General features: G+C 32.3%; 3 protein-coding genes and 1 long non-coding RNA gene across 5 annotated transcripts; 2 read left to right on the top strand and 2 right to left on the bottom strand.

Annotated features, from left to right (window-relative positions):
• The first annotated feature begins 604 nt into the window (after positions 1–604).
• On the top strand, positions 605–2,496 carry LOC128295568 (uncharacterized). The gene is made up of 2 exons (XR_008286093.1): positions 605–665; positions 2,186–2,496. It is a non-coding gene; the product is annotated as an uncharacterized LOC128295568 (long non-coding RNA).
• Positions 2,497–3,614: 1,118 nt separating this feature from the next.
• On the bottom strand, positions 3,615–7,701 carry LOC108459241 (serine/threonine-protein phosphatase PP1). The gene is made up of 4 exons (XM_017758590.2): positions 7,131–7,701; positions 5,043–5,602; positions 4,749–4,967; positions 3,615–3,857 (listed from the first exon to the last, which is right to left on the bottom strand). Exons 1-3 carry the CDS (start codon positions 7,321–7,323, stop codon positions 4,794–4,796), a joined length of 927 nt encoding a protein of 308 aa, XP_017614079.1. The 5' UTR covers positions 7,324–7,701; the 3' UTR covers positions 3,615–3,857; positions 4,749–4,793.
• Positions 7,702–14,059: 6,358 nt separating this feature from the next.
• LOC108477181 (metal tolerance protein B-like) lies at positions 14,060–23,296 on the top strand. Its single transcript, XM_017779653.2, has 2 exons — positions 14,060–14,540; positions 22,614–23,296. Exons 1-2 carry the CDS (start codon positions 14,060–14,062, stop codon positions 23,237–23,239), a joined length of 1,107 nt encoding a protein of 368 aa, XP_017635142.1. The 3' UTR covers positions 23,240–23,296.
• A 247-nt stretch (positions 23,297–23,543) lies between these two features.
• Positions 23,544–26,394, bottom strand: LOC108466668 (ras-related protein Rab11C). 2 transcript variants are annotated; one of them, XM_017767141.2, is made up of 3 exons: positions 26,299–26,394; positions 25,876–26,092; positions 23,544–24,239 (listed from the first exon to the last, which is right to left on the bottom strand). In XM_017767141.2, exons 2-3 carry the CDS (start codon positions 26,038–26,040, stop codon positions 23,754–23,756), a joined length of 651 nt encoding a protein of 216 aa, XP_017622630.1. In that variant the 5' UTR covers positions 26,041–26,092; positions 26,299–26,394; the 3' UTR covers positions 23,544–23,753. The 2 variants fall into 2 exon arrangements, with proteins under 2 accessions (XP_017622630.1, XP_017622566.1); XM_017767077.2 differs by having other exon boundaries at positions 26,172–26,377.
• Positions 26,395–27,605: the final 1,211 nt, after the last annotated feature.

The following is a 27,605-nucleotide window of genomic DNA, read 5'->3' as shown; positions in this document are numbered from 1 at the left end:
ATTAACCGAATTTTTAATAATATGTAGAAATAGCAAGTTGACATTTACCATTATACATGTGATAATTCGCATTAGATTTTGGAAGTAGCATAAGTTAATGAATTAATAGCTATCATTTCGTCATTATTAAAATTTCAAAATTCGAAAAAGTATAAAACTAAAAATGAAAAAATTGAAATATAAGGACTAAATTTACAATTCAAAGTTTAAATGAAAAATTGACCCCAAAACTTTAATAAAAAAATCAATAGTGATGCCTATGATTAGGAGCGTTCAAATTTTGGTTAAAATTGAATTAATCGATCAAACTGATCTAATTCGATTAATCGATTAATTAACCAATCTAATTCAACCAAAAGTCAATTAATGACTTTTTTTTAAAAATTTGATTTTCAAATAATTCGATTCGAAATAAGATATTTAATCAAACTAACCAAAATAAACAATATATATAATATATAATATATATTAGCAACCCACATCCCACTTAGGCCCCAACACCTACCCCTCCTATCCCAACTCAATCCAAATAATTAATTTAATTATAAATTTAATTTATATTAAATAAATAATTTAATAAAAAACTAAAATTCCTAAAAAAACTGAAAATAACTCAGCAACTCACAAAATCCCTAATCGCATACCTTCCCTTTGTTAAAGAAGAGGTTTGTTTTTTTAGAAGACATTTTCTGTCTATTTACTTCTTCTTTTTTCTGTTTCCTTAGCTTCATTCTTTGACTGGAAATGAGTGTTTGAATGTGTTTTTCAGTTACATTGATTTTCTATTTGGTTTTCGAGGAAGTAAAGGAAGTGTGTCAAGGATTTTGGTTGATAGAGTTTAATATAGCTGGGCATTTTACTTCAAAGTTGAGATAAGTTTCAAAAAATGTAGAGGATTTTTTATTTTTTTGAATTTCTAGAGTTTAATAGGGAGAACTTTAAATTTCTATTTGGTTTTCTAGATTATGCGTGAAAATGCGGTGATGCTCTAGAATGTAGGGGATGGGAGAACTTTCACTTAAAGAACCTTGCTTTTGGAAAGTGCCATATGATTGCAGAAGTGAAAATTGGCATTCAATTAGGCCATTTTGCTTTGGTTTGGTTTCTTTTTAGTTGGATGCATTGTTTAATTTGGTTGAACTTGTTCATGCTTTGTAGAAAGAGTTGATTGATTATGACTTTAATTCTGAAGATTGTTGACCATTATAAATTCTAGGTATAAGCAAGTTTTGTTAAGTCTTAAGATTTCATAGTGGTAATAATCATTTTTCTAGAACTGGCAAGTGATTAACATTGTTCTGCAGTTAAATTTTCTGTTGTATGTTAATTATGTTTTGACAAGCTTTTTGAAGTTAAATTCAGTAGTTAAATGTGCTTTTCAATGGAAGTTAATTTTTTTAAATGTTTTATATTTGTTTTAACCAAAAAATAAAAATACATAAATTTCAGTTAATTCGTTAACCGATAGAATTAACAGAAATATTTCGGTTCAGTTAAACTTTTTTTAAAAAAATTTCAGTTCAACTAACTAAAAGTATCGATTAATACTAGTTTAATTTAATTATTAACCGAACCGACTTTTTGAAACCTTATCTATAATTCCATTACACTTTTAGGCTAAACATTTGCTGCATTAACAATCTCCCTTAGCCAATGAGAAATGTGCAATATATATATATACTTTTCTTTTTCTTCCTTCTCTCTCCCTCTTACCAGGTTTTTTTTATTATTTATCATCTTCCTCCTCTCTTCTCCACGTTTTGTTTCAATATGTTGTTTATATGAAGGTAGAAAATGAGGCGTCTTATAGTAATATCTATGGGGCCAAATAATGATTTTGTATATGAGAGTAAAATAAAATCAAATGCAATGAAGCAAGCATTCGTATATTTAAAATGTATGCGAATCATGCAACATACTTAAACTGAAGGAAACCTTGGTAGACGATGTCGTTTCTGTTTATCGTTTGATGCCTTTACTGGAACTCGATTAGGTTAACAATTGATTAACCATGTTTCTAAATTTGAACATGCTGCCATAATAATTTTTGGATTGACATTTACCTTTCCTTTTCTTGTTTCATGGTAATTTTCATATTTGTTTTAACGGTTTATATTCGAAGTTAGTAGTTGTCGCTGTTGGGAGTTGGAATCCCTGCTCTCCCATCTATCTGTATCACTTTCAGGTGTGAATCTTACAACTTATGATGATGGCTGGTGATTGGTGCATGGAATTTCATCCATTGAGACTAATCAACGTCGCAGGTGCACCATGCTCCATCTTTTCACGGAGACAGGTTGCTTCATCCAGAGGTACTAAGCCAGAGCAATCAATTATTTAAATCAGGCCATATTTTAGTTCCTTTTACTGGGGAGAGGAAGAAGAAAGAAAAACACATGGGGAGAGAGAGGAGGAAGAAAAAGGAAAAAAAAATCCAACAAAATTATTTTTTTATTTTTTATTTTAACGAAATAAATAATTAAAACAATTTATGTATATTTTAATGTATATAAAATTAAATGATATAATTATATAATTATTTGATATACATAATATTAAATAGTTTTCTTCTAAAAATTTGATAAAGTATCAATCACAAGTTTGATTCTCTAGAATGAAATAGGATACTAATATATATTATATAATTTGAATTTATAATATTTTAATATGATATTAATAAATAAGTAAAGAATAAGTATAAGATAACATTATTATCCTCAAACTAAATAAATAGTATTTTGATTATTGTTGTATTAAATATTTATATAAAGAATTAAACATAGTTTATAAAAATATAAGAATAAATTAATAAAAACATTTTAATGAAAGTTAATAACAGTTCAATTCACAAGAACAATTAGGGATTGACAAGTGTCCTATAATGTTATAGTAAATTATTAATAAATACATCTTAAAAAAGTAATGTGTCAACTTTTTAAGATTGTTTGTGGAATAAAAAAAAAGAGTAAACTACTAGTATATCAAATACTCACTCAAGTTAATATAGGTGGAAAGTATCGATAGATATAAATTTAAAATTATTTTAATCTCATTTGATATTTTTCTTTTCTCTTCTAATGAAGGAATCATCTTCTATTTTCTAGTCTTCAGCATGTCACCGTCACCACCACTATCAACCTTGTCAAAACTTAAAGCATAGTTAGAGAGTCTCTCTCCATCCTTTGCAAAAATAATGTAGGTTGAAATTGAGAAAATGAAAGAAATGGTTGGCATTGGTATAGTTAAGAATAGGGAGCATGTGTAACACGGGCTTAAAGCCTATTTAGCCGAGCATTCAATGGCTGAATAGCCATTCCCCTCGGAATTGACCCGAAATTGGCCCCAACCAAGCATAGTGTATGATTTTTTTTTTTTTATTTTTTAAGTAATGAATGAACTTTTACCATTTAGTAACCGGGCTTCCGGTTTAACACTTAATAATATTCAAATGGATTGAAACGACGTCATCTGACCCATTCTTAAGAACATGGTTTGCTTCGTCACTTGCTGCAAAGTGCGAGGCATCGATTAAAGGTTTCATTTGGTGACATTAAATTAAACCGAATTGGCACAATTTTTGTTCAAAATAAGCCGGGGAAAAAAAGAGACCAAAATTTTAGCTGTTATAGAATGTTGATGGCAATAGATTTCACGTCTGATAAAAGAAGGGAAAATAAAAAATCAAAGGGGCCATATGTCAATCACGTCTTGTCTTTTGATTTAATACGGTTATAAATAGTTTTAAACAGATAACCTGTACCCTTAACATGAGGGAGTAAATGGTCAGATCTTCATGGAGCTCCAACACCAACACAACCTAATCTTTCAAGTGGTTTCTTCTTAAATCACAAGTGGGACTGCAAGAAATATGTCAATATCAGCATACACAAAAGGGTATAAATTAGGTACACAAATTACAAAGACAATGAAAAGTTTACAAGTAATGAACTATGTTCAGACTCATGATGTGAGTATTCAACATGAGCATATTTAATTTTCTCCCGAATTTTTTTTCATGCATTTAGAGGGATCATATCTTCGAAATACGTAGGTCTTTCTTGCGAGTATTATAGCCGGTGATCACAAAAGTCATTACATATGGGACAAATGAATAGTTTCAACTAAATATTCCAAGCTTGTTAAAGATATACTATATGCTGACAAACAACCTATGTATATGGTATTCCACGAGAATTCCCATAAAAACACATATATGTATAAACACAAGAAATGATAGCTGATGACAAAATCAAAATATGCCACTTGTAAGCATATTTATCTGTCACCTAGGTGATCCATGTCACTGCTAGCAAGTTCTTCTTGAGTAGAATTACATAATAATGTTAAGAAATTACCCAAAGGAACATGGAGAACTTCAGGTATGTAACTATTTACTTGCTAAAACAATAAGATGAGCAGATATAATTAGTTATAAGGACTCCAGTATGCCGATACTATATAAACTGTTTCTGAACCAAGGTACTCCTGAAAATCGTTGCATGACTGCAACAGATTGGTCCTTACAAAATAGGGGCAAAGAGATGAACATTAAGTAAAACAGAAACGAGTTATGCTACAAACAATGATATTTTCTGTACTAGGGTGAACTAAAGCTTTTCTTTACTGAGATAGGGACTCTTATGCTTCGTCACTGAATTATCTCACTTACTTCAATGTTGACTGTCGAGTTTCTTCTCATAACACTAACTAAAGTTTTAAAGAGGAAGAAAGTGATAGATTCAACTTACATCAGCAATTCTTCGTAGGAACAGAGACAGCAATCATCGTGTCCCTCAAATGAACCTGGACCTTTTATCTGCAGGCTTAAGAATTTGGAATGAACACATTAGGCTTTCATCGACACTCATCATTGCACCAGCATTGTCAAATTCACCACAATAGTTGGGAGCAGAAAATATAGTAACAAGCTGTCTGTCAGCGAAAAATTCATATCCATCTTCAACAACCTGAACAAAGTATTAGGGTCAGCTACTTAGCTTACACTCAGACGTATAAAGGAAGAAAAAGTAAATATCCCTAACCTGATGGGCACGGCAAACAAGGTCCATGTCATTTTTCATTAAGAAGTCAGAGACTCTATCTGGGCCATAGGTGAATGAGACTCCTCGATCATTCATGCCCCAGCCTTTGATATCCCTACCAGGATCTGACCAAAGTAAATCACAAAGCAAACCAGAATCGGGAACATCAGTTGGTCGGGTTATACTCCTAATTTGATCCAAATTTGTTAGATCAGGAGAAAGGCCACCATGCATGCACAATATTTTGTCATCTATTAGAGCAGCCACTGGAAGACAGTTAAAACAATCAGTAAAGGTTTTCCAAAGTCTCACATTGAACCTTCGTTTGCATTCATCATAAAATCCATAAATCCGATTAATAGAAGCACATTCATGATTCCCTCTCAAAAGAAAGAAGTTCTCAGGATATTTAATCTTATAGGCTAGCAAAAGGCATATTGTTTCTAGACTCTGCTTGCCACGATCAACATAGTCCCCAAGGAATAAATAATTAGCTTTGGGAGGAAAACCCCCATATTCAAAAAGCCGCAGAAGATCAGCATACTGCCCATGAATGTCCCCTGAAAAAAAAAAACTGATTGTTAGAAAGCTAAAACCAACTGTCAGAATTAGGAAGAAATATTTCCAGAATTGATGTTCAAAGTAGCAGTATATCAAGCTTGTATTCTATGTTTCTTCACTTTACCATTTTGAAATGGGTGCCACCTTGACATAAATTGAAAGTGAAGTTAGTTCAACTACAACTCTAAACAGTTACAATATGAGGAACTAATAGACAGCATATTTCCAATATTTCTTTAGGCTACTTAGCCTTATCTCTTCATGATTGGAACCATCAAGTAATACAAACAAGTATTACTTCATCAGTTCGTAGTAGTATCCTTCTAAAGTTAGGATTGAAATAAAAAAGATTAGCAGTCATTTAGTCCTACATGTACTTATACCAGAATCCGTCACAACAGTATAAAGGATTCCTCACCATTGATTTTTATAAAAATCTTATTTAGCTTTCAATATATAAGAACTTTGAGGTTAGTTAATCGGGCACCCAATATCAATTTTTCTATAGAAGCCATCATAAAAGCCCCATGCGTATAACATAGAGAAATGAAATGCAACAGAACGAAGCTTTCAAGGTGGATATTCCCATTATTGCATAGACTTGACAATCTTCAAAACATAAAAATTGTAAAAAGAAAAGGTATCAAATAAGATGTTTACTTGCAAGTACTTATTTTAACTCATGTAAAGGGCATATATTAATTTATTCAGTCCTAAAAAGGACATTCAGCTCATCAATTTAATCATCTAATCAAATTGATAAAATCCACAAAATATCATGTTTGTCGAATAAATCTTTGTAACAATCTCCTCAAACCCTCCCAAGAAAAGTGATTATCAATATATATATACCGTCCATCATCAGCAATAGCTGACTTTTCTCCACCTCGGAGACTTTCCAGCCAACAGCCACGGCATCATCAAGTAAGATAAATAGAAGCAACTACCCAGTTTAAAGCATCCTTCTATCCAGATTGTAGCCCCAGCCCTAACCCCACAAGCATTAAAAAGCTATGAAAATCTAAAAGAAGCAATTAATCAAGACGGTTAGAATTTCAAATAGACCATCAATGTCAACTAATTGAGATGATATGCGTAGCAGAGTTAATCCATAGCTAATAAAGTACATATTCAACCTCATTTGCAATCCATTATAAACCACAATTTCAAACAAAAGAATCTGGATACGAAACCAACCATACCAAGAACGAAGACATAAACATAAATTTTAAATTAATGCAATTTAGGCAAAATCCTCAATGCAGCTCCTATAGCTATGGATATACATCATTCAAAAACAATCAATCCAAAAAAATTCAACTTTTCCATTATCCAATCAAATTCCTAAAAAGAAAAAAAGAAAAAAAAAAGGAAAAACGATTCTTCTAAGTTTTCAAACTTTCCCTCGAACAATCAAAATTTAAACACCCAAAGCCAAAAACTAAAAATCCAAAGACCCAAGAAATGAATTTCCATCATTTTTCAAATTCAAACGAACCAGGAAAAGAAAAAGTGACAAAGTCGTACCACAGATCTTGATGGGAGCTTCAAGTTCAAGAAGATTAGGCTGTTGAAGAAAGATTTCTCTTGCAACGGTGCAAAGCTGACGGATCTCTCCTTCCATTAGCTGCACTTGCTTCCCGGGCCTCGCTTGCTTAAACTCCAATAAACGACATATTATATCATCCAAAAGAACAGGGTCAATCGAAGCAGATCCCATAATTCGAGCAAATGATAGAAATCTCTCCCCCCCAAAAAAAGGCCTAATTCTTTGCTTTTCTCTTCTGGGTTTTTTGAACTGAGTTTTCCCTTCGGGGATTCTTTGAAAAGAAAGAGGCGGAGAACAATGTGGCCTGACTTTTCTTTTCTTTTCCTTCCTTTTTAATTAATTAATATTTTTTTGGGTGTGGGGGATAAAAGTAACATTACTATATATAAAAATAAAAAATGATTAAAAATATTAAAATATTTATTTTTAAAATAAAGACGGTGGCGAGTGGTGACTGCAACTCCGATGTGGCGGAGAAACCTATATTTTTATATCTACGAATCAAATTTTCGCCGGAGTCGATAAGTCCGCTCTTTTCCATTTTCTTTATATTAAGCCTTTGAAAAAGCATTTGTTTTGTGATAAAATTTCAAAACGCCCTTTCTTTCTTTTTCTTAAAGGTAGTCATTAAACTATAGATAAATTTTAGGTTTGATCACTCGATTAATAAAATTACAATTTAATTATTAAATTATTCAAAATTTCTATTCAAATTATTGGGTTATTAAAACAATATTATAGAGATTTCATTATTCGTATTATCTAAACCACTTGAAAGCTCTTTTTCTCATTCTCTTCTATAGTTTAGATTCTTTTTCATGAATAATTTGGACGTCACAAATCAACAAATTAAAATTCAAATAACCTTTTTCTTCAACCTCCGACTTGACCGTCAGATCGACTTGAATCTAAGGTATATTCTTCTACTCGTCGATAAGTATTGATCCACCGTACCAATTACCGAATTGTTGATTGGAGCTCACTAGCGGAACGTTAAAAAAAACCTTGACATCCTAGTGACTCAAATGAAAAATTTTGAATAGTTTAGTGGTTTCAATGAAAACTCTCGAATAATTTAATAATTAAATTATAATCTTTTTTCAAGTTAAGTAACTAAAACAAAAATTTACTCATAGTTTAATGATTAATGGATGTAGTATTTTTTTCTTTTCTTACTAATAGGATAAGGATTTTTTTTGTTATTTTCTTAACTTATATAATTGTTAGATAAATTTATTTTTAATAAATTGATAAATGTTCAAAAAGTTACTGAATTATATAATCAAATAATTCAATTATTAGTAAAACTAATTTTTTAAATTTATTAGTTTAAATGGCTTTGATTAGATTAATTGAATCAAATAATTCAATTAAATAAGATACATATTTTTATTATGTTTATTTATTTAATAAAAAGCAACATCATTTCATTAATTAATGATTTCGATAGAGATACATAGATACATAGAAGGAATAAAAAGAGAGGAGGCAAACTAAGCAAACGCATTCATACATACATAAAGGTTGCAATTGTTGAATTACAAGAGCCAGGTTGGGATGGGAGGAGTGAGCGAAAAAGTGAAAAGAAAATAAATTTTAAGTGTGTTTGGTTGAGAAAAAAAGTAAGAGAAAAGAAAATAAAAGAGATATCATTTTCTAAATTAAAAAGATGAGAGAAGAGAAAATGCGAGAAATGTGTATTTTAGTTCAAAGTTATGAATTTTTTAAATATTTTATTTTCTTTCTTTTCATTTTCCAACTCTACCAAATAATAAATCAAAAGAGAATTTAATTATTCTTTTCATTTTTTTCAACTTTAAAGAAATATAATATTTTCTATCTTTTATTTGTCCACCCTTCACTTTTCATCTTTCCAATTTTCTTTCCATTTTATGTAAAACTTCTGGGAGATGTAGTATTTCCGCTCCTTGGATAGTGAAAATAACAAGACATCAGCAAGCAGTAAAAACGCAAAACAACCAACGAAAGATAATGTCCCCATCCTTAATTGGCTCACTGAAGGCGAAGGGTCAAAGGCTTCCCCTCCTCAATCTCCGTTGTTATTACTAGCTAAATAAACTTGCACTACACCATTTTCATCTTTCCTCGGTTTAGATATACTCTTTTGTCACTTTGTTCTTATTTAATATCATTCACTACTTTGAAATCAGACACTTGTTTGATTTGTAGAAAGATATTGAAATGCTTCCTTTTTCCGATTCACCAAAAATTATCTAGTTTTAAAACATCATACATAATTACATATATACTCTTCATCACAAAGATTCAATTTCCTAGGAAGTTCCAAACTCATAACATGTGTTTGTTTCATAGAAAATGATTTACAAAAAATATTTTCTATATTTTTCAATATTTGTTTCATGAAAAATAGCTTAGTCAACGAAAAATTAAATCATTTTTTTTATTGAAAATGACTTATCCTTCATAAAGAAGAACTCATTTAAATAATTTTATTTTATATAAAAATTAACTTTAATCAAATCTAATATTATTATATTAATAATAAGTTTTAAATTTTAATTTTAAAATATGTAAAATATTAATATCCAAAAGAACTCATTTATAACTAATTTTATTTTTTATATAAAATCTAATTTAATATTATTATATTAATTATAAAATATTAATATCAAATATTATAAATTTTAATACCTTTTGAAAAGTGTAAAGCCATTTTAAACTTCTAAACTTGTTAAGTTGTATTGAATAACTTGAAAGCGCTCTCTTTTATAGTGTGAGTCAATTAAGGAGAGTAAAAGTATTATAAAATGTAACTTCTTTCATTTGAGTTATTTACAATGATTAAACACTCTCTTTTTTTTATTAAAAATATTTTATATATTGTTTATCTAATATTAATTTAAAAAGTTTAAGGGTTAGAAAATCCTTATAATTTTCTTTAAAAATTCAATAAAATTTCATGAAAAAAAGCATCCAAGTAAGCCTTTAGATGTTAAAAACACATCAATTAGCCGTTGCGATTTTGACTTGATTGTAAGCAGCTATTGACTAAGTCGTTGAGATGCTAAATAAAAAATAAAAAAAAATTAAAAATTAATAAGAAAACTTATAAATAAAAGGTATAAACGAATCAAAGAGAACATACAAGAAATTTTATCTTTTCTCTTAATTAACATTTTGGTTTGCATTTTGCTTAGAAGTAATAGAGTTGACCGCACTACACTGAACAACAATGACATCGAATCTTTATTTCAAATATGAGATACATATACAGATATGATGACAAGCAGAGTGTGCGGGGTATAGTATGTTAACCTCAGTAATAGTTACATTTCATAGTTTTTGTGAAATGGATGAGTCAAAATCACTCGTTACTCATTGAGAGTTTCTTACACGAAAAGCATAATTCCTTTGAAGTAGTGGCAGTGGGAAATAAGAAAACCTGAGAAGTCAATGATTCTTTATTTGCAACTTTCTGCATCATTTTCGACTTAATTTATTCTCTATACAAAATAATTCATATTATGAGCCAAAAGCTTTTGTTTTTCTTAGCTAGAAATCGAGTGGTAACCAATTATTTTCAATAGAGTTTTTAGACTCTATAAATAAGGTTAAGGAGTTAATAAGTGTATTATGATGGCATATTAAAATATTAAAATAATATATATATATATATTAAAAAATACATATTAATTTTTAAGGCTATTTATGAAATAAAATATATATACAGTTAATAATAGTATTACATGTAGAGTAAGGAGGTAATACGATTCGAACTTGTGTCAAAAGGATGTGTAACAAAAATTTTAACCACCGCTCCGTTTAATTTAAAACAAAATTGTAATAATATTAGTATAACCAATGTTAAGTTTTTACAATTTGTTTTAAATTAGTGTAACCAATATTTTAATTTTTTCCATTATAAATGTATTTTTAGAACACGTTTTAAAACTTTCTTTTAAAAATGTTTTTTAAAAAATTATTATGTCTTCAAAAGTTGTTTAAAATTTTCAAAATTTACAAAAATATGTTTTGAAAATTGCTTTTAAAATTTAAATATTATTTATTTATAAATATATGAGATGTATTTAACAAAAATAAATAATAACTACTACTAATAAGTCTAAACTAATATAATGCATACATGCATATTAAATAAAATATAATTTAATATACAAAATGCAAAATCGTGAATCAAATTTTAAAATTTATATGATACCTTGATAATAAGTAGAATAAATAACATATACATTAAAGTTACTTTTAAATAATAAAAAGTACATTATGAATTATATTAATTTGATTTATACACTAAATTGCAAGAAAAGAAAAAGAAAATGGATTTATAAGGCATATGATCTATTAATTAGAACAGAAACAATAATTAAATATTTAATTATTTATGTAGAATATTATCCAAAGCATACTCTTTCCATACTATTTGAAACTTTCCTGAAAGTTCCAATAACATCGTAAAATTGTAAGCTGATTTATAAGAAGATGCTGAAGAAAATTAAAATTTGAGAATGTATACTATATATATTGTTTTTGGAGAGAGAAAAGAAAATGCATTGTATAGAGCACATTTTTAGGCTAACGGTAACTATTCTCCCAACAGTCACAATTCCCACGACTATAATACCCAACAACCATATTTTTTTCTATATAAACCCCTCCAAATTTCATTCTTTTCAACTCAGTTTTTAATTCTCAATTCTTTTTTTTTAATCTTTCTTTGAATCCTTAGATTCTATGTGTAACATCCCACTTGACGTAATCCTAGTGTTCGAATACTATTTGTCAAAGTATGGTGTTTTGAATAAGTTCTGAGTGGATAAGGTATTAATTGTGACTAAGTATGTAAGTTTGTGAGTACGTCTTTGGACAAAGTCTGTATTGACCAAGCTTGGTGGTTTGATGAACTCCCCTATAGAGTATATGCCACCCCAACTATTTGACGAATGTGTTAAGCCTTTAGTTCGAAAGAACCGATCACTATATTATTACTTTATTATTTTGATTGAACAGTTTAGTTAGACAAATGAAAATTCGTTAGAATAGAACTAAGTTCCGATAAGACTTGCATTTATAATGAGAGAGAAAATTTTTAGTCACAAGAATTGAGGAGGCTAGTAGGATAATCAGATATATCCACTAAATCTAGTTTTTGTGTCTATCTGTATAAAGTTGGTATTAGCTTCTTGAGCAAGTTTTTATGTTTTCTCTTGCGCTCACTTTCTTCTCAAACTTTCTCTGCACTTTTCTCTCGAAAAAGTCTAAGATCAAAGACCTGCTTGAAGATTTGGGTTCACTATACTCAACCAACTCTTTCATTATTTTATCATCTGGTAAATATTAATGAACCTTAGGTTATTTTCATGGTTATTTACGTGAACTTTGAGCTGCACGCTTTAGTGTCAATTTTGAGCGTAAAGAAGGAAACTTCTTGAATCTGGGTTTTGTGATAATGTTACTTGCAAGTTTGTTTAGTTTTCTTGTAAACAGTCTGATAAGTGTAACTATTTATATTATAGCTCAAGACGCACTTGAAGGTTCTCATGATAAGAGCAAGAGTCCTGCTGTTTGAACTTGTTGCATTTTTTGGTGAGTTCCTTCTCATTTCATGTGTGTGTAATTTGAGTTAATTGAGTTGACGAATCTTATTTTACCATCCTAACTCGAGTGAAATGAAATTCGAGTCGAGTTGAATCGAGTGAAATTATTCGAGTTAAAATAAAAAAATTAAACATGTCAAATTAAAATATTATTACAAAGATAACTAATTTCATGTTAGAGTACATAAATTTGAAACCATATATTTTGAAAACTTTTTCAAAGCAAAATAATAATGATAAGATACTTTAGTATGATAATCTTGAATAATTAATTAACTTATTTAGCTCCTAAAATTATTATTTTAAAATTATTTTAAAATTTTAGCTTTCTTTTATATTCTTTAAAATTTAAAAAATTATAATTTTAAAAATAAAAATTTTGAAATATTTATAAATATTTTAAAATTTAAAAATTATTTTGAATTTTTTTTGTAATTTTAATCAGTTTGCTCATTTTTAAAATTAATGAGGACTAAAGAGGTATTTATACCAGTCTGTTATTTGCACTATTCAAATTATTTGAGTTATTTGAATTATAAAATTCAAGCCAACTCGACGAGTTAACTTGAATAATTTAAATAACTCGATTCGATTAACTCAAAATTCGATTTTTATTTTATTTTTTCGAATCAAATAAAATTTGCTTATCCTAATTTACCTAAATCTTCCTTAAGTTAGGTATACATATTATTCGATTTTAATTTGTTATTTTAATGTGGCAACAGTTTGGTCAGCAAAATCCTTTTCAATCGCCATTTCGCGCTTGAGATGTTAAGCATTGTCGCCAAACGCAGACGTTCCAATTGTCTGGAACTGGAAACTCTTGAAATTTGGAAATTTATGTATTGTCATGAAACTCGTCAATAAAAAGAAGAAAAAAAGGGAAACTACTAAATCATAATAATTACGCTTTAAAAGTTTACCTGATCATAGCTGAGATTCTCATATTACCTTTTTATTTTCCCTTTTATAATCTTTGACCTAAACCCAATTCATAAAAAGCAAGAAGAGTCTCCATTGCGGTTCAAAGTTCTTATTTGTCTATTTTTCAGCTCTAGGTTACTTGGTAAACTCTTCATCTTCACTGCTGCTTTTTCATTTTTTTTTTTTTTTTTTTTTTTGCTTTGGGTGTCTGTATGTGTCTGGGGTTCATGTATTGGATTTGTATGCTCATCTAAGTAGGAACATTTCAGTGTTGATTTTTTGTGGGCAAAGGTTTTGTGTTTGTTAATTTGGTTTAGTAGACTCCTAATTCTATGGCTTTGTTCCAAACTGATGTTTTAATTCTTGGCTTAGTGTTCACCGGGTAGATGGAAGATGGCGAAGTTTCCATTCAAAGATTAAAGGAAATTGAAATGCCAATGGTATCTTATGGAAATACTATGATTTCAATGACCCCAGAGTTGAAATGCTACTCTGGTTGTGTCTTTTCCAGGCAACCAAACACTGCTTTGGAATCAAAGGAACGACACAAGTCAGTAACCAAACTTTCTGGCCTCATACTTTTCTATCTTATAATTATATTAGTAGAGATTATTGGTGAAGTGAAAGCCAACAGCCTTGCAGTTATGTCAGATGCAACTCACTTGCTCACTAATGTGGCTGGATTCTCTATATCTCTATTTACAGTCTGGGCTTCCACGTGGAAGGCGACATCCTACCAATCTTTTGGGTTCAATCGTCTCGAAGTCCTTGATGCTCTTTTGTCTATGCAACTCATACGGCTTATATCTGCTCTCTTAAAATACGAAGCACTTGATAGGATTCTCCATGAAAATGATGAGGTAAATGTTAAAAAGTCAACAAAGGTAGGAAGCAACTTGTTAAAAAGGTGAAGCAAGTTGCACCGAATGTTGAAAAGTTGAATAGGATAATTGCAATTTTGGTCCCTAATTTTTTAGGCCATTTGCAAGTTAGTCCCTGAACTTCAACTATAAATAGACCTTCTCATTTTTCATTTCAACTATCCCAACCAATCTTTCTCTCTTAGTTTTCTCTCTTCTCCCATTTGAGAATTCTTAAGGAATTCTATTTGTTTGTAATATTTTGGAAATAGTAAAGTTATCATCTGGTGTTAGTGCCCGAGGACGTAGGTATAATTTACCGAACCTCGTTAAACTCTTGTGTTCTTTCTTGTCCTATTTTTCTTTCAATATTTGAGGGTATAATAGTAGTATTTAATTGTGCTATTAAATTACTATAGAAGGGATATTCTGACTAAGGAAAGACTTAGTATTTAAGAGATCCTTGTGATCCACCTCTCTTCCCTGAGAATTGAACTTTGTGTGATTTTTTAGTACAATAATTTACACGCTTCCGACCCTATTGGAATAACAAGTGGAATCAGAGCCGAAGGTTAATCGTAGTATGCTCTGTGGTTGCAATTTAAACTGATCTTCCACATCAGAAAAGATTTCCTTAGGTATATTGAAAGATTATGGAGAAAACGGTCGGTGTAGAAGCTTCAACATCGTCCATGTGGACAAGACCGACAATTGCAAATGCAAGATTGGCCGTGGAGATCTTTGATGGCACGGGCCATTTTGGTATGTGGCAAAGTAAGGTTCTAGATGCCCTTTTCAACAGGTCTAGACATTGCCATTGATGAAGAGCAACCAGATGATGTATGGAGAAAGATTGGAAGGCGATCAATTGGTTGGCATGTGGCACAATTCGATCATGCCTTTCTCGAGAGCAGGTATGCTTTTTCAAAGGAGACTTCGCAAATAAGTTGTGGGTGGTACTTGAAGAAAATTTTTGAAGAAAAACAGTCAAAATAAGCTCCACTTGAAGAAAAGACTGCTTCGCTTCACTTACGTCCCAGTACCACAATGAATGATCACATCACCAAATTTAATCGTTAGTCACCGATTTGCTAAATACTGGATGAGACATTCAAAGATGAAGATTTGGCTTTGATGTTGGGGTCACTTTCGAGGAGTTTGAGTTCGTAGAAACTACTCTACTTCATGACAGAGTGATATATCTCGGCGAAGTCTGTCTTTGCTTTATACGCTTATGAACAGAGAAAGAAAGACAAACAGAAAAACTCAATCAGAGATACAGAAGCTTTAGTAGTCCAAGGTCGTTCATACACTCAGAAGAAAACTCAGAAAGGGAGATCAAAGTCAAAGTCCAGACTCGGGAAAGATGAATTTGCCTTTTGTCATGAGAAGGGCCACTGGAAGAAAAATTGTCCAAAGTTGAAGAATAAGGGAAAAGCTACTGTAGATGCTTGTGTTGCAAAGCATGATACCAGTGACTCTGAACTATCACTGGTTGCATCATCATTGTCGTTCCATTCAGATGAGTGGATATTGGATTCGGGTTGTACCTATCATATGTCCCCTAATCGGGAGTGGTTCTCTGATTTAGTAGAACTAAATGGAGGAGTTGTTTATATGGGCAATGACAATGCCTGTAAAACTGTTGGGATAGGTTCAATCCAATTAAAGAACCAAGATGGATCAACCAGAGTTCTGACTGATGTTCGGTATGTGCCTAGTTTGAAGAAAAATCTCATCCCATTGGGAGCCTTGGAATCCAATGGTTCAGTTGTTACTATGAGAGATGAGATTTTGAAAGTGACATCTGGTGCATTTGTGATATTGAAGGGCATCAGGAAAAATAACTTGTATTACTACCAAGGTAGTACAGTTATTGGAGCAGTCGCTGCAGCTTCCGGTAACAAAGAATTGGACTCAATGCAGTTGTGGCATATGAAGTTGGGACATGCCAGCGAAAAATCCTTGCAAATTCTGGCAAAGCAAGGATTGTTGAAAGGTGCAAAGGCTTGCAAATAAAAATTTTGCGAGCATTGTGTTTTGGGAAAGCAAAAGAGAGTGAAATTCGGTACTACTATCCATAATACAAAAGGTATTTTGGAATATGTTCACTCAGATGTGCGGGGGCCTTCCAAGACACCTTCATTGGGAGGAAAACACTACTTTGTTACTTTTGTTGATGACTTTTCCAGAAGAGTTTGGGTGTATACCATGAGAACTAAGGATGAAGTGCTTAGAGTTTTTCTTAAATGTAAAACTATGATCGAAAACCAGACTGGCAAGAAAATCAAGCGGCTTAAGACGGACAATGGAGGGGAATATAAAAGTGATCCGTTCTTCGATGTGTGCCAAGAGTATGGTATTGCTCGACACTTCACAGTTAGGGATACATCGCAGCAGAATGGAGTGGCAGAGCGTATGAATCGATCATTGCTGGAGAAAGTTCGATGTATGTTGTCTAATGCTGGGTTGGGCAATCAATTTTGAAATGAGGTGTGACATACCGCCATCTTGTTAATCGCTTGCCATCATCGCATTAGAAAAAAACTCCTATGGAGGTATGGTCTGGAAAATCGGCTACAGATTATGATTCCTTACATGTGTTTGGATCCACTGCATATTACCATGTGAAGGAGTCAAAGTTAGATCCGAGGGCAAAAAAAGCTCTCTTTGTGGGAATCACTTCTGGAGTGAAGGGATTTCGTCTTTAGTGCTTAGACACAAAGAAAATGATCTGTAGCAGAGATGTTAGCTTTGATGAATCTACCACATTGAAAAAGATAGCAGATGAAGATATTCAGACAAGCGATACTCCACAGCAGGTGGAGTGTACTCCAAAATAGGTGGAGTTTGAGTAGATGGGGATTTGCCCAGTTAATAAGTCTAATTCTCCAGCCACAATGGAGGAATTAGAGGTTGAAGAGGTTCTCACCCAAGAACCGTTAAGTACACCAGAACCAGTTGCAGTTGCAAGGCCACGGAGAGAAATTCGTAGACCTGCTCGATTTACTGATATGGTGGCCTACGCCCTTACCATTGTTGATGATGATATTCCTATCACTTATCAAGAAGCAATGCAAAGCTTAGAAAGTGATAAATGGAAATGCGTCATAGATGAAGAAATGCAGTTTCTCCGGAAGAACAATACTTGGGAGTTGGCGTAATTACCGAAAGGTAAAAGGGAAATCGGATGCAAGTGGGTATTCGCAAAGAAAGATGGATCTCCTAGCAAGAAAGATGTTCGCTACAAGGCAAGATTGGTAGCAAAAGGCTACGCTCAGAAGGAGGTAATTGACTACAATGATGTATTTTCCCCTGTTGTGAAACATTCCTCCATTAGAATTTTGTTGGCCTTGGTAGCACAGTTGAATTTGGAGCTAGCTCAACTTGATGTTAAGACGGCTTTCTTGCATAGTGAGTTAGAAGAGGAGATCTATATGACTCAACCCGAAGGATACACAAATGCTGGTGGTAGAAATTATGTTTGTAAGCTGAACAAATCGCTATATGGATTGAAGCAATCCCCAAGACAGTGGTACAAGCGATTTGATAGCTTTATGAGAAGGCAGAAGTACACAAGAAGCAAATATGACAATTGTGTGTATTTGCAGAAGTTGCATGACGGATCTTTCATTTATTGTAACACCCCATACCCGATACCGTTTTCGGAGTTGAACACGAGGTGTTAACAGACTTAATTCATTAATTAAACAGCTCATACAATTCATTTTAAAATTTCCAGACAAGCTGGCTAACTGCATCACAGTCGCTTTAAAAATCATATCTCGAGTTACGAAACTCAAAATCCAATTCCGTAAATTTTTCCTGAAACTAGACTCATATATATATCTACTAATTTTTTTCTAGAATTTTTGGTTGGGCCAATTAGTACAGTTTATTAGTTAAAGTCTCCCCTGTTTCAGGGTTCAACTACTCTGACCTCTGTGTATTACGAATCAGATATCTCCCTGTACAGAGCTTCAATGACTATGCCGTTTGTCTCTAATAAAACTAGACTCAATAAGGAATCTGTAAATATAAAGAATGACTTCTAATTATCTTTGTAAAATTTATGGTGAATTTCCAAAGTCAGAACAGGGGATCCAGAAATCGCTCTGGCCCTGTTTCACAAAAATTTAAACATCTCATAAAATATAGCTCATATACCTGTTTCGCTTATTCCATATGAAAATAGACTCATCAAGCTTCGATTCCATAACTTATTAATTATTTAATTCCATTTTTACTATTTTTAGTGATTTTTCAAACTCACGTCACTGCTGTTGTCTGAATCTATTTTATGGTAAATTTTACCTATTTCATGGTTTCCATGGATTAGCTAGCAATTTGACATACATAATACCAAATATGATCATGATTAGCCATTCCAATGGCTAATCATTACCAAGCATTTCTATTTCCATACCACTCAATAACCATATCATAAGACCATACATATAAAATGATTATAATGCTATACATGCCATACTCAAAATATACAAGCCATTATGCCAAGATGGTATACGGATAGTGTGAGCGTGCCTCCGACCGCTTCCGATTTCGAGCTGGCTTGTCAACACTACAAGGAATGAAAAGGAGGAGTAAGCATAAATGCTTAGTAAGCTCACATGCAAATAGCAAGTAACATAACCATATAAGCAAACATAAAACATCATTTGCATAATCATCACCAAGACATTCATATCACCTTTTCATTTATCATCTTACCATATTGTTGTTATATCGAGTTTTCAACCCGAGGGTTAAGTACATACCTGTTCAAAGTATCCATTTCACAACACTTACCAATACGTCCCTTTCATCTTGAGTATTCCTCCATTTGAGTAGAACTTTACCCGTTGAACACATCGTAATATAATTCGGATACATGGAAAGTTTGCACATAAGTGCCACATATGTAGCCAAGCTACCATGTAACCCGCCCATAAGTGAACTCGGACTCAACTCAACGAGCTCGGGCGTTCGCATCCATAAGTGAACTCGGACTCAACTCAACGAGTTCGGATGCCTAGTTACATCTCACGAACTCGGACTCAACTCAACGAGTTCGGACGCTCGCATCCATAAGTGAACTCGGACTCAACTCAACGAGTTCGGATGCCCAAATATCCCAGTGACATGTCACTTGTATCCTAATCCATTCCTAAGGTTCAACGGACCTTTTTCCCAATCATGTGTCTCAACCATCTTCTACGGAATGCCGATATACGATACTCGGTAGTATTTCACATTTTCCAAGTATATCACATAATTTGACATATTATCAAACAATTATCACAAGTATAATATTTCATAATAATTATCATATCATTTAAAAACATTAAAACATTTAAAATAATAACTATGTTACCAACATTTACATATGAACTTACCTCGTATGCGAAAATGGCTATTTTACCATTTCGTCCACCACTTGGTATTTTCCCATTTTAGCCCAATTTCAGTTTTCCTTGCTCTATCATTTAAAATATAGTCTAATTAGGACTCACATTATTCAAATTGACCCAAAATCATATTTTGGAAAAATTATAATTTTGCCCCTAAACTTTTGCATATTTACACTTTTGCCCCAAAGCTCGTAAATTAAAATTCAGCCTATTTTCTTATGTTTTATGACATGCTGATCATTTTTCCTTCTATGGCAACATCAAATTCTCACTCTAACATGTACTTATGACTATTAGGTATTTTTACCGATTAAGCCCTTTTGCTCGTTTTCACTTAAAACCGAGTAGCACAAGTTGTCTAACATAATTTAAAACCTCACATTCTATCATAAAACACCAAAATACACAAATTTCACCTATGGGTATTTTTCCAAATATAAACCCTAGGTTAAATTATTGCTAGCATAAGCTAAATCGAGCTACCGGGACTCTAAAAACGTAAAAATCATTAAAAACGAGGCTAGAACGGACTTACAATCGAGCTTGGAAGCTTGAAAAACCCTAGCCATGGTTTCTCCTTGCTATATTCGGCCATGGGGTTGAAGATGAGCAAAATTGGCTTTTAATTTTGTATTTTAATTCATTTTACCCCTAAATGACCAAAATGCCCTTACTACTAAACTTTCCAAAAATTCCATCCATGTCCAATTTTTGTCCATAGACTTAGAAATTGGTAAAATTACTCTTTAAGGACCTCTAATTAATAATCTAATTCAATTTTATGCAAAATACTTCTAGAACACAAGTTTTGCAATTTATTCAATTTAGTCCCTAATTTCAAAGTAGGCACTTTATGCATAAAATTTCTTCACGAAATTTTCACACAATCATGCAATCATATCATAGACCTTAAAATAATCATAAAATAATTATTTCTATCTCGGATTTTGTGGTCACGAAACCACTATTCCGACTAGGCCCAAAATCAGGATATTACATTTATCTACTCTTGTATGTTGATGATATGTTAATCGCTTCGAAGAGCCAAAAAGAGATAGATAAGTTGAAGGCTCAGTTGAATCAAGAGTTCGAGATAAAAGATCTAGGTGAGGCCAAAAAGATTCTCGGCATGGATATAAGTAGAGATAGACAGAGAGGCAAGCTTTGTTTAAATCAGAAGCAATATCTGAAAAAGGTATTACAATGTTTTGGTGTAAATGAAAACGCAAAACATGTAAGTACCCCACTTGCTTCTCATTTGAAACTCAGTGCTCAATTATCTCCGAAGACTGAAGATGAAAGAGAATATATGGCGAAAGTCCCATATGCTAATGCAGTTGGGAGTTTGATGTATGCGATGGTGTGTACGAGGCCTGACATTTCACAAGCTGTTGGAGTTGTGAGCAGGTATATGCATGATCCTGGAAAAGGACATTGGCAAGCTGTGAAGTGGATTCTACGGTATCTTCGAAAAATCGTAGATGTTGGTTTAATTTTTGAACAGGATGAAGCACTTGGTCAGTTTGTAGTTGGATATGTTGATTCCGAATTTGCCGGTGATTTAGATAAACATCGTTCAACTACGGGATATCTGTTTACTCTTGCTAAAGCCCCAGTGAGTTGGAAGTCTACCTTACAGTCTATAGTAGCTGTGTCTACTACAGAGGCAGAATATATGGCAGTTACAGAAGCTGTTAAGGAGGCTATTTGGCTTAATGGATTGTTGAAAGACTTGGGAGTTGTTCAAAGTCACATTAGTCTATATTGTGACAGTCAAAGCGCTATTCATTTAGCGAAAAATCAAGTCTATCATTCAAGAACCAAGCATATCGACGTAAGATATCACTTTGTGCGGGAAGTCTTTGAAAAAGGAAAAATTCTACTTCAGAAGATTCCGACAGCAGATAATCCCGCAGATATGATGACCAAGGTGGTAACAACAATCAAGTTTAATCATTGTTTGAACTTGATTAACATCCTGAGAATTTGAGCACCTTCAGGTGTATGGCGCTCGAGAGCGTATTTGTAGGTACTACAAAAGATAACTTTATCGAATTTGGGGAGTTGAAAGAAGTGTGTAAAGATGTGATTATTCTAATCAAATCTTCAAGGTGGAGATTGTTGAAAAGTCAACAAAGGTAGGAAGCAACTTGTTAAAAAGGTGAAGCAAGTTGCACCGAATGTTGAAAAGTTGAATGGGATAATTGCAATTTTGGTCCCTAATTTTTTAGGCCATTTGCAAGTTAGTCCCTGAACTTCAACTATAAATAGACCTTCTCATTTTTCATTTCAACTATCCCAACCAATCTTTCTCTCTTAGTTTTCTCTCTTCTCCCATTTGAGAATTCTTAAGGAATTTTATTTGTTTGTAATATTTTGGAAATAGTAAAGTTATCATCTGGTGCTAATGCCCGATGACGTAGGTATAATTTACCGAACCTCGTTAAACTCTTGTGTTCTTTCTTGTCCTATTTTTCTTTCAATATTTGAGGGTATAATAGTAGTATTTAATTGTGCTATTAAATTACTATAGAAGGGATATTCTGACTAAGGAAAGACTTGGTATTTAAGAGATCCTTGTGATCCACCTCTCTTCCCTGGGAATTGAACTTTGTGTGATTTTTTAGTACAATAATTTACACGCTTCCGACCCTATTGGAATAACAGTAAACGGGGACTCATGTTTGCAGTTGCTGCTTTCGGATTTGTAATCAACTTGGTTATGGTCCTTTGGCTGGGTCATGACCACACTCACCATGCTTGCAGGGGAACAGTTCATCATCGACACCACGACGACCATCATAGTGATTTAGCCACAGAAGAGGAGACTAGTTTGGTGCCGAGTAGTCCAAAGACAAACAAGATAATGAACATAAATCTCCAAGGAGCTTACTTGCATGTCGTGGCTAACCTAATTCAAACCGTTGGGGTGATGATCACTGGAGCTGTTATTTGGATAAAACCAAAGTGGTTGCTTGTTGATCTTCTCTGCACACTCATCTTCTCTACCGTTGCTCTCAGTACCACTCTACCTATGCTGAGAGAGATTTTTAGCATATTGATGGAAAGGACACCAGGAGACATTAATATCGACATGCTGGAAAGTGGTATCAAGGGTATCGATGGAGTCCAAAACATTCACGACCTCCACGTATGGGCTATAACCGTCGGGAAACTTGTATTGTCCTGCCATGTCAAAGCTGACCCAGAAACTAGCTCGAATGAAATACTCAGTGAGATCAGTGATTACTGTGTAAAAACATACAATATTCATCGCATAACTATACAAATTGAGTAGTCTTTTGGTAGTTTCTTCAGCTTAAATGATACATCATTGAGTTAATGACTTGGAAACGCTGAGCTTGTCCAGGGCAAAGGACAGTGCGCTCAATACCAAATCACATGGCTCATTTTTTGTATTGGTCAAACAGCCGACAACATTGGGGAATAATATCACACACATATATGTGGTATAATAGAAGCTGCTGAATTCACACAGAGATCTATTATTTGGGCCATTCATTTCTTACAGCCGAAAACGTTAAATAAGCCATACATTGTCGGGGAGATTTTGTCATTTTGAAAAATATAGGGAGAGCAAGTATAAAAGGAGACACGCTTTTATTACAAGTGACTTGTCAAAAAAATGAAATCAATTTCGTAAAAATAAGTAATCTAAAAGACTCTCTCAAAGCTAAACATTTGAATAGAAAAAAGAAAGGAAAAAAAACAAGGGGTTTAGAAAGAAGAATAATAAAGAAATGATAAGGCCTGCTAGCTAGCAAATATAACCTATCACCTTTTTTATTTATTTATGTAGAGCAGCATCCTTTCTTGGTGTTTCCTGATGCATCAGCAACATTAATGGTAGTTCCTTGCCCGGGAAGCTTGGTGGTAGCCGCTGCTTCCTGGGCTGCCAATGCCTTTTTACACATGATATGATAGATCTCAGTCAATACAGTTTGGAATGCCTTCTCAATGTTGGTTGCTTCCAGCGCAGACGTCTCGAGAAATGAAAGACCTTCCTTCTCGGCCAAACCATGACCATCCACCTCAGAAACAGCTCGAAGATGATTCAGGTCAGATTTATTTCCAGCCATCATGACGACAATGTTAGAATCGGCGTGTTCCCTCAATTCACGCAGCCACCTTTGAACATTATCAAAGGTTTGCCTCTTTGTTATGTCGTAGACAAGAAGTGCACCAACAGCTCCTCTGTAGTAAGCGCTAGTTATAGCTCGATATCTCTCCTGACCTGCCGTGTCCCAAATCTGTGCCTTCACAGTCTTTCCCTCCACCTATATTATCAAATAGAAAATAAATTAATCGCAAAATACAAACCAGACCAGAAGCCTACCAGACTGCATCTAATTATTTAGATTCGAATGAATGTTATATACGGTATGCTTAATTTATTTTTAAAATTTCCAAGGATCATCTTGACAATTAACCATATTCAATTACTTTAAGAAAAACCAAGAATCTAGGTGGCACAAACAATTAACAGAGAATCAAAAGAGGTTTAAAAAATCTATATGACAGGCTGACAAACACAATAGATTGTCTTTTTATCAAATGTGTAGAATAGATATTGGATTCAATTACTTTAGGAAAAACCAAGAATCTAGGTGGCATAAACGATTAACAAAGAATCGAATGCGGTTTAATAAATTTAATATGACAGGCTGACAAACACAATAAGTTATTAAATTGTCCTCTTTATTTTTTTTCAAAATCAAATACACAGCTATGTCATGGGCCTACAAAAAACAACAATGTACTCTCTCTCTCTCTCCCTCTTTTTTGAAAGCAACAATGTACTCTCTAATATTGAAAATAGGATAAAACAGCATAAAAACAGCTTGGATTAAGTACCTAATTTTTCATTTTCAAAAGGATTTTTTTTTTCAGTTTAATAAAATAATATGCCAACATAGATAGAAAATGGTTTTCTCACTATCATAGAAATCTTCTACTCCTTCCAACTACTAGTAATAATAATAACAGAAATAATAGTAATAATAACCTTCCTAGGTAAAAACAACTCTCCGTTCTCTCTCAATTTTGATATTGAATAAATTGGCCACCTTCAAAAAAATCAAAGCAATTTAATGCCTATCGATTTCTAAAGCAAGCAACTAAGAACAATTAATCACAACTTAAATGTTTTTTGTCAATTTAACACAAATATGACTGATATAATAATATTTTTAGCTCTTATAATTTACACATTCTGTCAATTTAGTCATGATTTAACAAATTTAACCTACAATATTTTTGTAAATGTGTAAATATTGGGGCTAAATTTGTTATCATACCAATCAAAATTATGCACTATTGACAAAAGACATTAGCACCGTGATTAATTACCCTTAATTGCTCACTTTCAAAATTGACAAAAGTAAATTGCTCCAAATTTTTTTTTTGTAAGGGACTAATTTACTCAATTTTAAAATTGAGAGGGATTGGAAATGTCTTTTTACCACCTTTCTACTTACATACTCTCGAACATTTACCTGTAGAATTTTTGTTTCTAAATATAGAAATGGAAAAATCAACAGAAATCACCTATAAGCTTTCAACTTTCAATGTAAAATCAAATAACTCGAAAACGCCTCGATGAGCATTTTGTTTTCCTTGCATTGCTTCCAAGCTAAAATCAGAGTGCAAGAGAACGGGATCGGAATCGTCAAGTAATAATAGTGATTTTTTTTCTTTTCATATGCTAATAATTATCCAGATAATTAACAAAAGATCTCGCAGTCAACTTAATCATGCAAAAATTCCAAATATAAATCAGATCAGAAGTATTTAAACACACGTTAAAGTATCAAAGGTAAAGAGAATTATATAAGGTAAAAATTTAGAAACTTCGATAACTATTGATTTTTCGACATGAAAAATAAACATATATGAAGATGAATCAAAGAGAACCTGGAGAGTTCTGGTAGCGAACTCGACGCCAATAGTGGATTTTGAGTCCAAACAAAACTCGTTTCTGGTGAATCTAGAGAGAATATTCGATTTTCCAACTCCAGAATCGCCGATCAACACAATCTTGAAAAGGTAATCGTACTCGTGATCTACTCTATGCGCCATTCCAAATTTCTCACTTTCTGTTTCTCTCTATCTTGTCTCTCCTTTCCCAAACCTGCAAGATCCCAAAAAACAATCAGCCAAAAGAGATGGAGCAAAAACAAAGAGAGAGATCTGGAACCGTTTGAACTTACTCGAAATGGATAGATCGAGAAGAGAAATTTCTCAAAGTAAAAAAATTTGATAATTTTAGAGAAACTATACTGAAAATTTTCAGGGAAAAAAGATTAAACGAATGAGAGAAAAGGTTAAAAAACCTACTACCACTGGAGAAGGTGGGAAAGGGGGAGCTTTTATTTTGATTTCTGAAACGGGCAAAGATTAAATATTGAGCTAAATTGTTTGAGGGTCCCTCTATTATGTTATTTTATGAATTTAATCTCTATATATCCAAATATGTATTTTCAATTATTAAATTATTTTTTAATTCAAACAAATAATTTAACATAGTTTACTTTTGCAACACATGCTTACAGTCACATCTCCTTTGCAACGAGTGTCTAAGCCGAATATGATGTTAAAGGTGTAATTGAGTCGAGCTCAATTAGATATTTAGCTCGAGTTTGATCAAAAATTTATTTTTAAGTTTGAGCTCGAATTTAATTTAATTCGTTTATTAATTTTTATATTTAAATTTAAACTCGAACTTAAGCTCGAGCTTAAGCTCAACTTAATTATTTAACATGACGGGTATAATCTAGACACTTTTATTATTTAATGTGTTTATGCATCCTTTTCTTATTAAAAATATATATACGTCTTGCCATTCTTTGTACCGTTGAATAAATATTAGACCATTTTTTCTTTTTCATCATTTTTAAAATATGAAAAGAATGTCTAAATGTAAAGAAATGTAAAGATATATATAATATGTCACGTTATCAAAAAAAAAACTTAAATCTTAGAATTGAATATATACATATTAAAAAGAAAAATCTAAAATATTAAATAATAACAAAGGAAATAAATTCACAAATCATACGTAACATACAGAACTTTCATAAAATTCAAACTTAAATATTATGAATTTATATTTTAGGATAAATACTTTTTTATCACTCAATTATAAATTTTTAATTTGGTCATCCAATTATTTTTTTTGTCACTTAATTATTGTTATTTTTAAATTTAGTCATTCAACTAATCGAGATTATTGTTAAATCTCTTATGAGAAAATGACATGACAGTTAAAAATTAATATAATAACAAATTCTTAAAATTTACCTTTATATCGAGATTGTTGTTAAATCTCTTATGAGAGAATGACATGACAGTTAAAAAATTAATATAATAACAAATTCTTAAAATTTACCTTTTATCTTCCGCTTCCCCACCTCCATTACTATCGTTGTCTCCACCACTACCTCCACCTTTCTCCAAAAGGAAGTGCTTACAACTGGTTGCTCCGTTGTACGATTAGCAATTTTGGTTTGCTGTTTGCGGCCATTTCAACATATCTCAAGCTTTTCTTGTAATGTACAGCCAACGAGGAGTAAAGCTGAGAATTTTGCAGGGATACTTTATTCTAGCTTGGTGAAAGGTAAAATTAACTTATCTAAGAGATGCAA

Source organism: Gossypium arboreum, chromosome 7, assembly GCF_025698485.1.
Source record: "Gossypium arboreum isolate Shixiya-1 chromosome 7, ASM2569848v2, whole genome shotgun sequence".
In the NCBI taxonomy this organism is placed as follows: domain Eukaryota; kingdom Viridiplantae; phylum Streptophyta; class Magnoliopsida; order Malvales; family Malvaceae; genus Gossypium; species Gossypium arboreum.
Note: the sequence above shows the minus strand (reverse complement) of the source record. Positions and strands in the feature narration are given on the sequence as shown.

Excerpts from the sequence above, each read along its gene's own strand:
- LOC108459241 (XM_017758590.2), bottom strand. The coding sequence starts at position 7,323 with ATGGGATCTGCTTCGATTGACCCTGTTCTTTTGGATGATATAATATGT. Across the intron at positions 5,603-7,130 it reads AGCTCCCATCAAGATCTGTG|GGGACATTCATGGGCAGTAT; the intron begins GTACGACTTTGT and ends TTTTTTTTTCAG. Across the intron at positions 4,968-5,042 it reads TTGTTTGCCGTGCCCATCAG|GTTGTTGAAGATGGATATGA; the intron begins GTTAGGGATATT and ends TACTTTGTTCAG.
- LOC108477181 (XM_017779653.2), top strand. The coding sequence starts at position 14,060 with ATGGAAGATGGCGAAGTTTCCATTCAAAGATTAAAGGAAATTGAAATG. Across the intron at positions 14,541-22,613 it reads TGAAAATGATGAGGTAAATG|GGGGACTCATGTTTGCAGTT; the intron begins TTAAAAAGTCAA and ends ATAACAGTAAAC.
- LOC108466668 (XM_017767141.2), bottom strand. The coding sequence starts at position 26,040 with ATGGCGCATAGAGTAGATCACGAGTACGATTACCTTTTCAAGATTGTG. Across the intron at positions 24,240-25,875 it reads TCGCTACCAGAACTCTCCAG|GTGGAGGGAAAGACTGTGAA; the intron begins GTTCTCTTTGAT and ends TTGATAATATAG.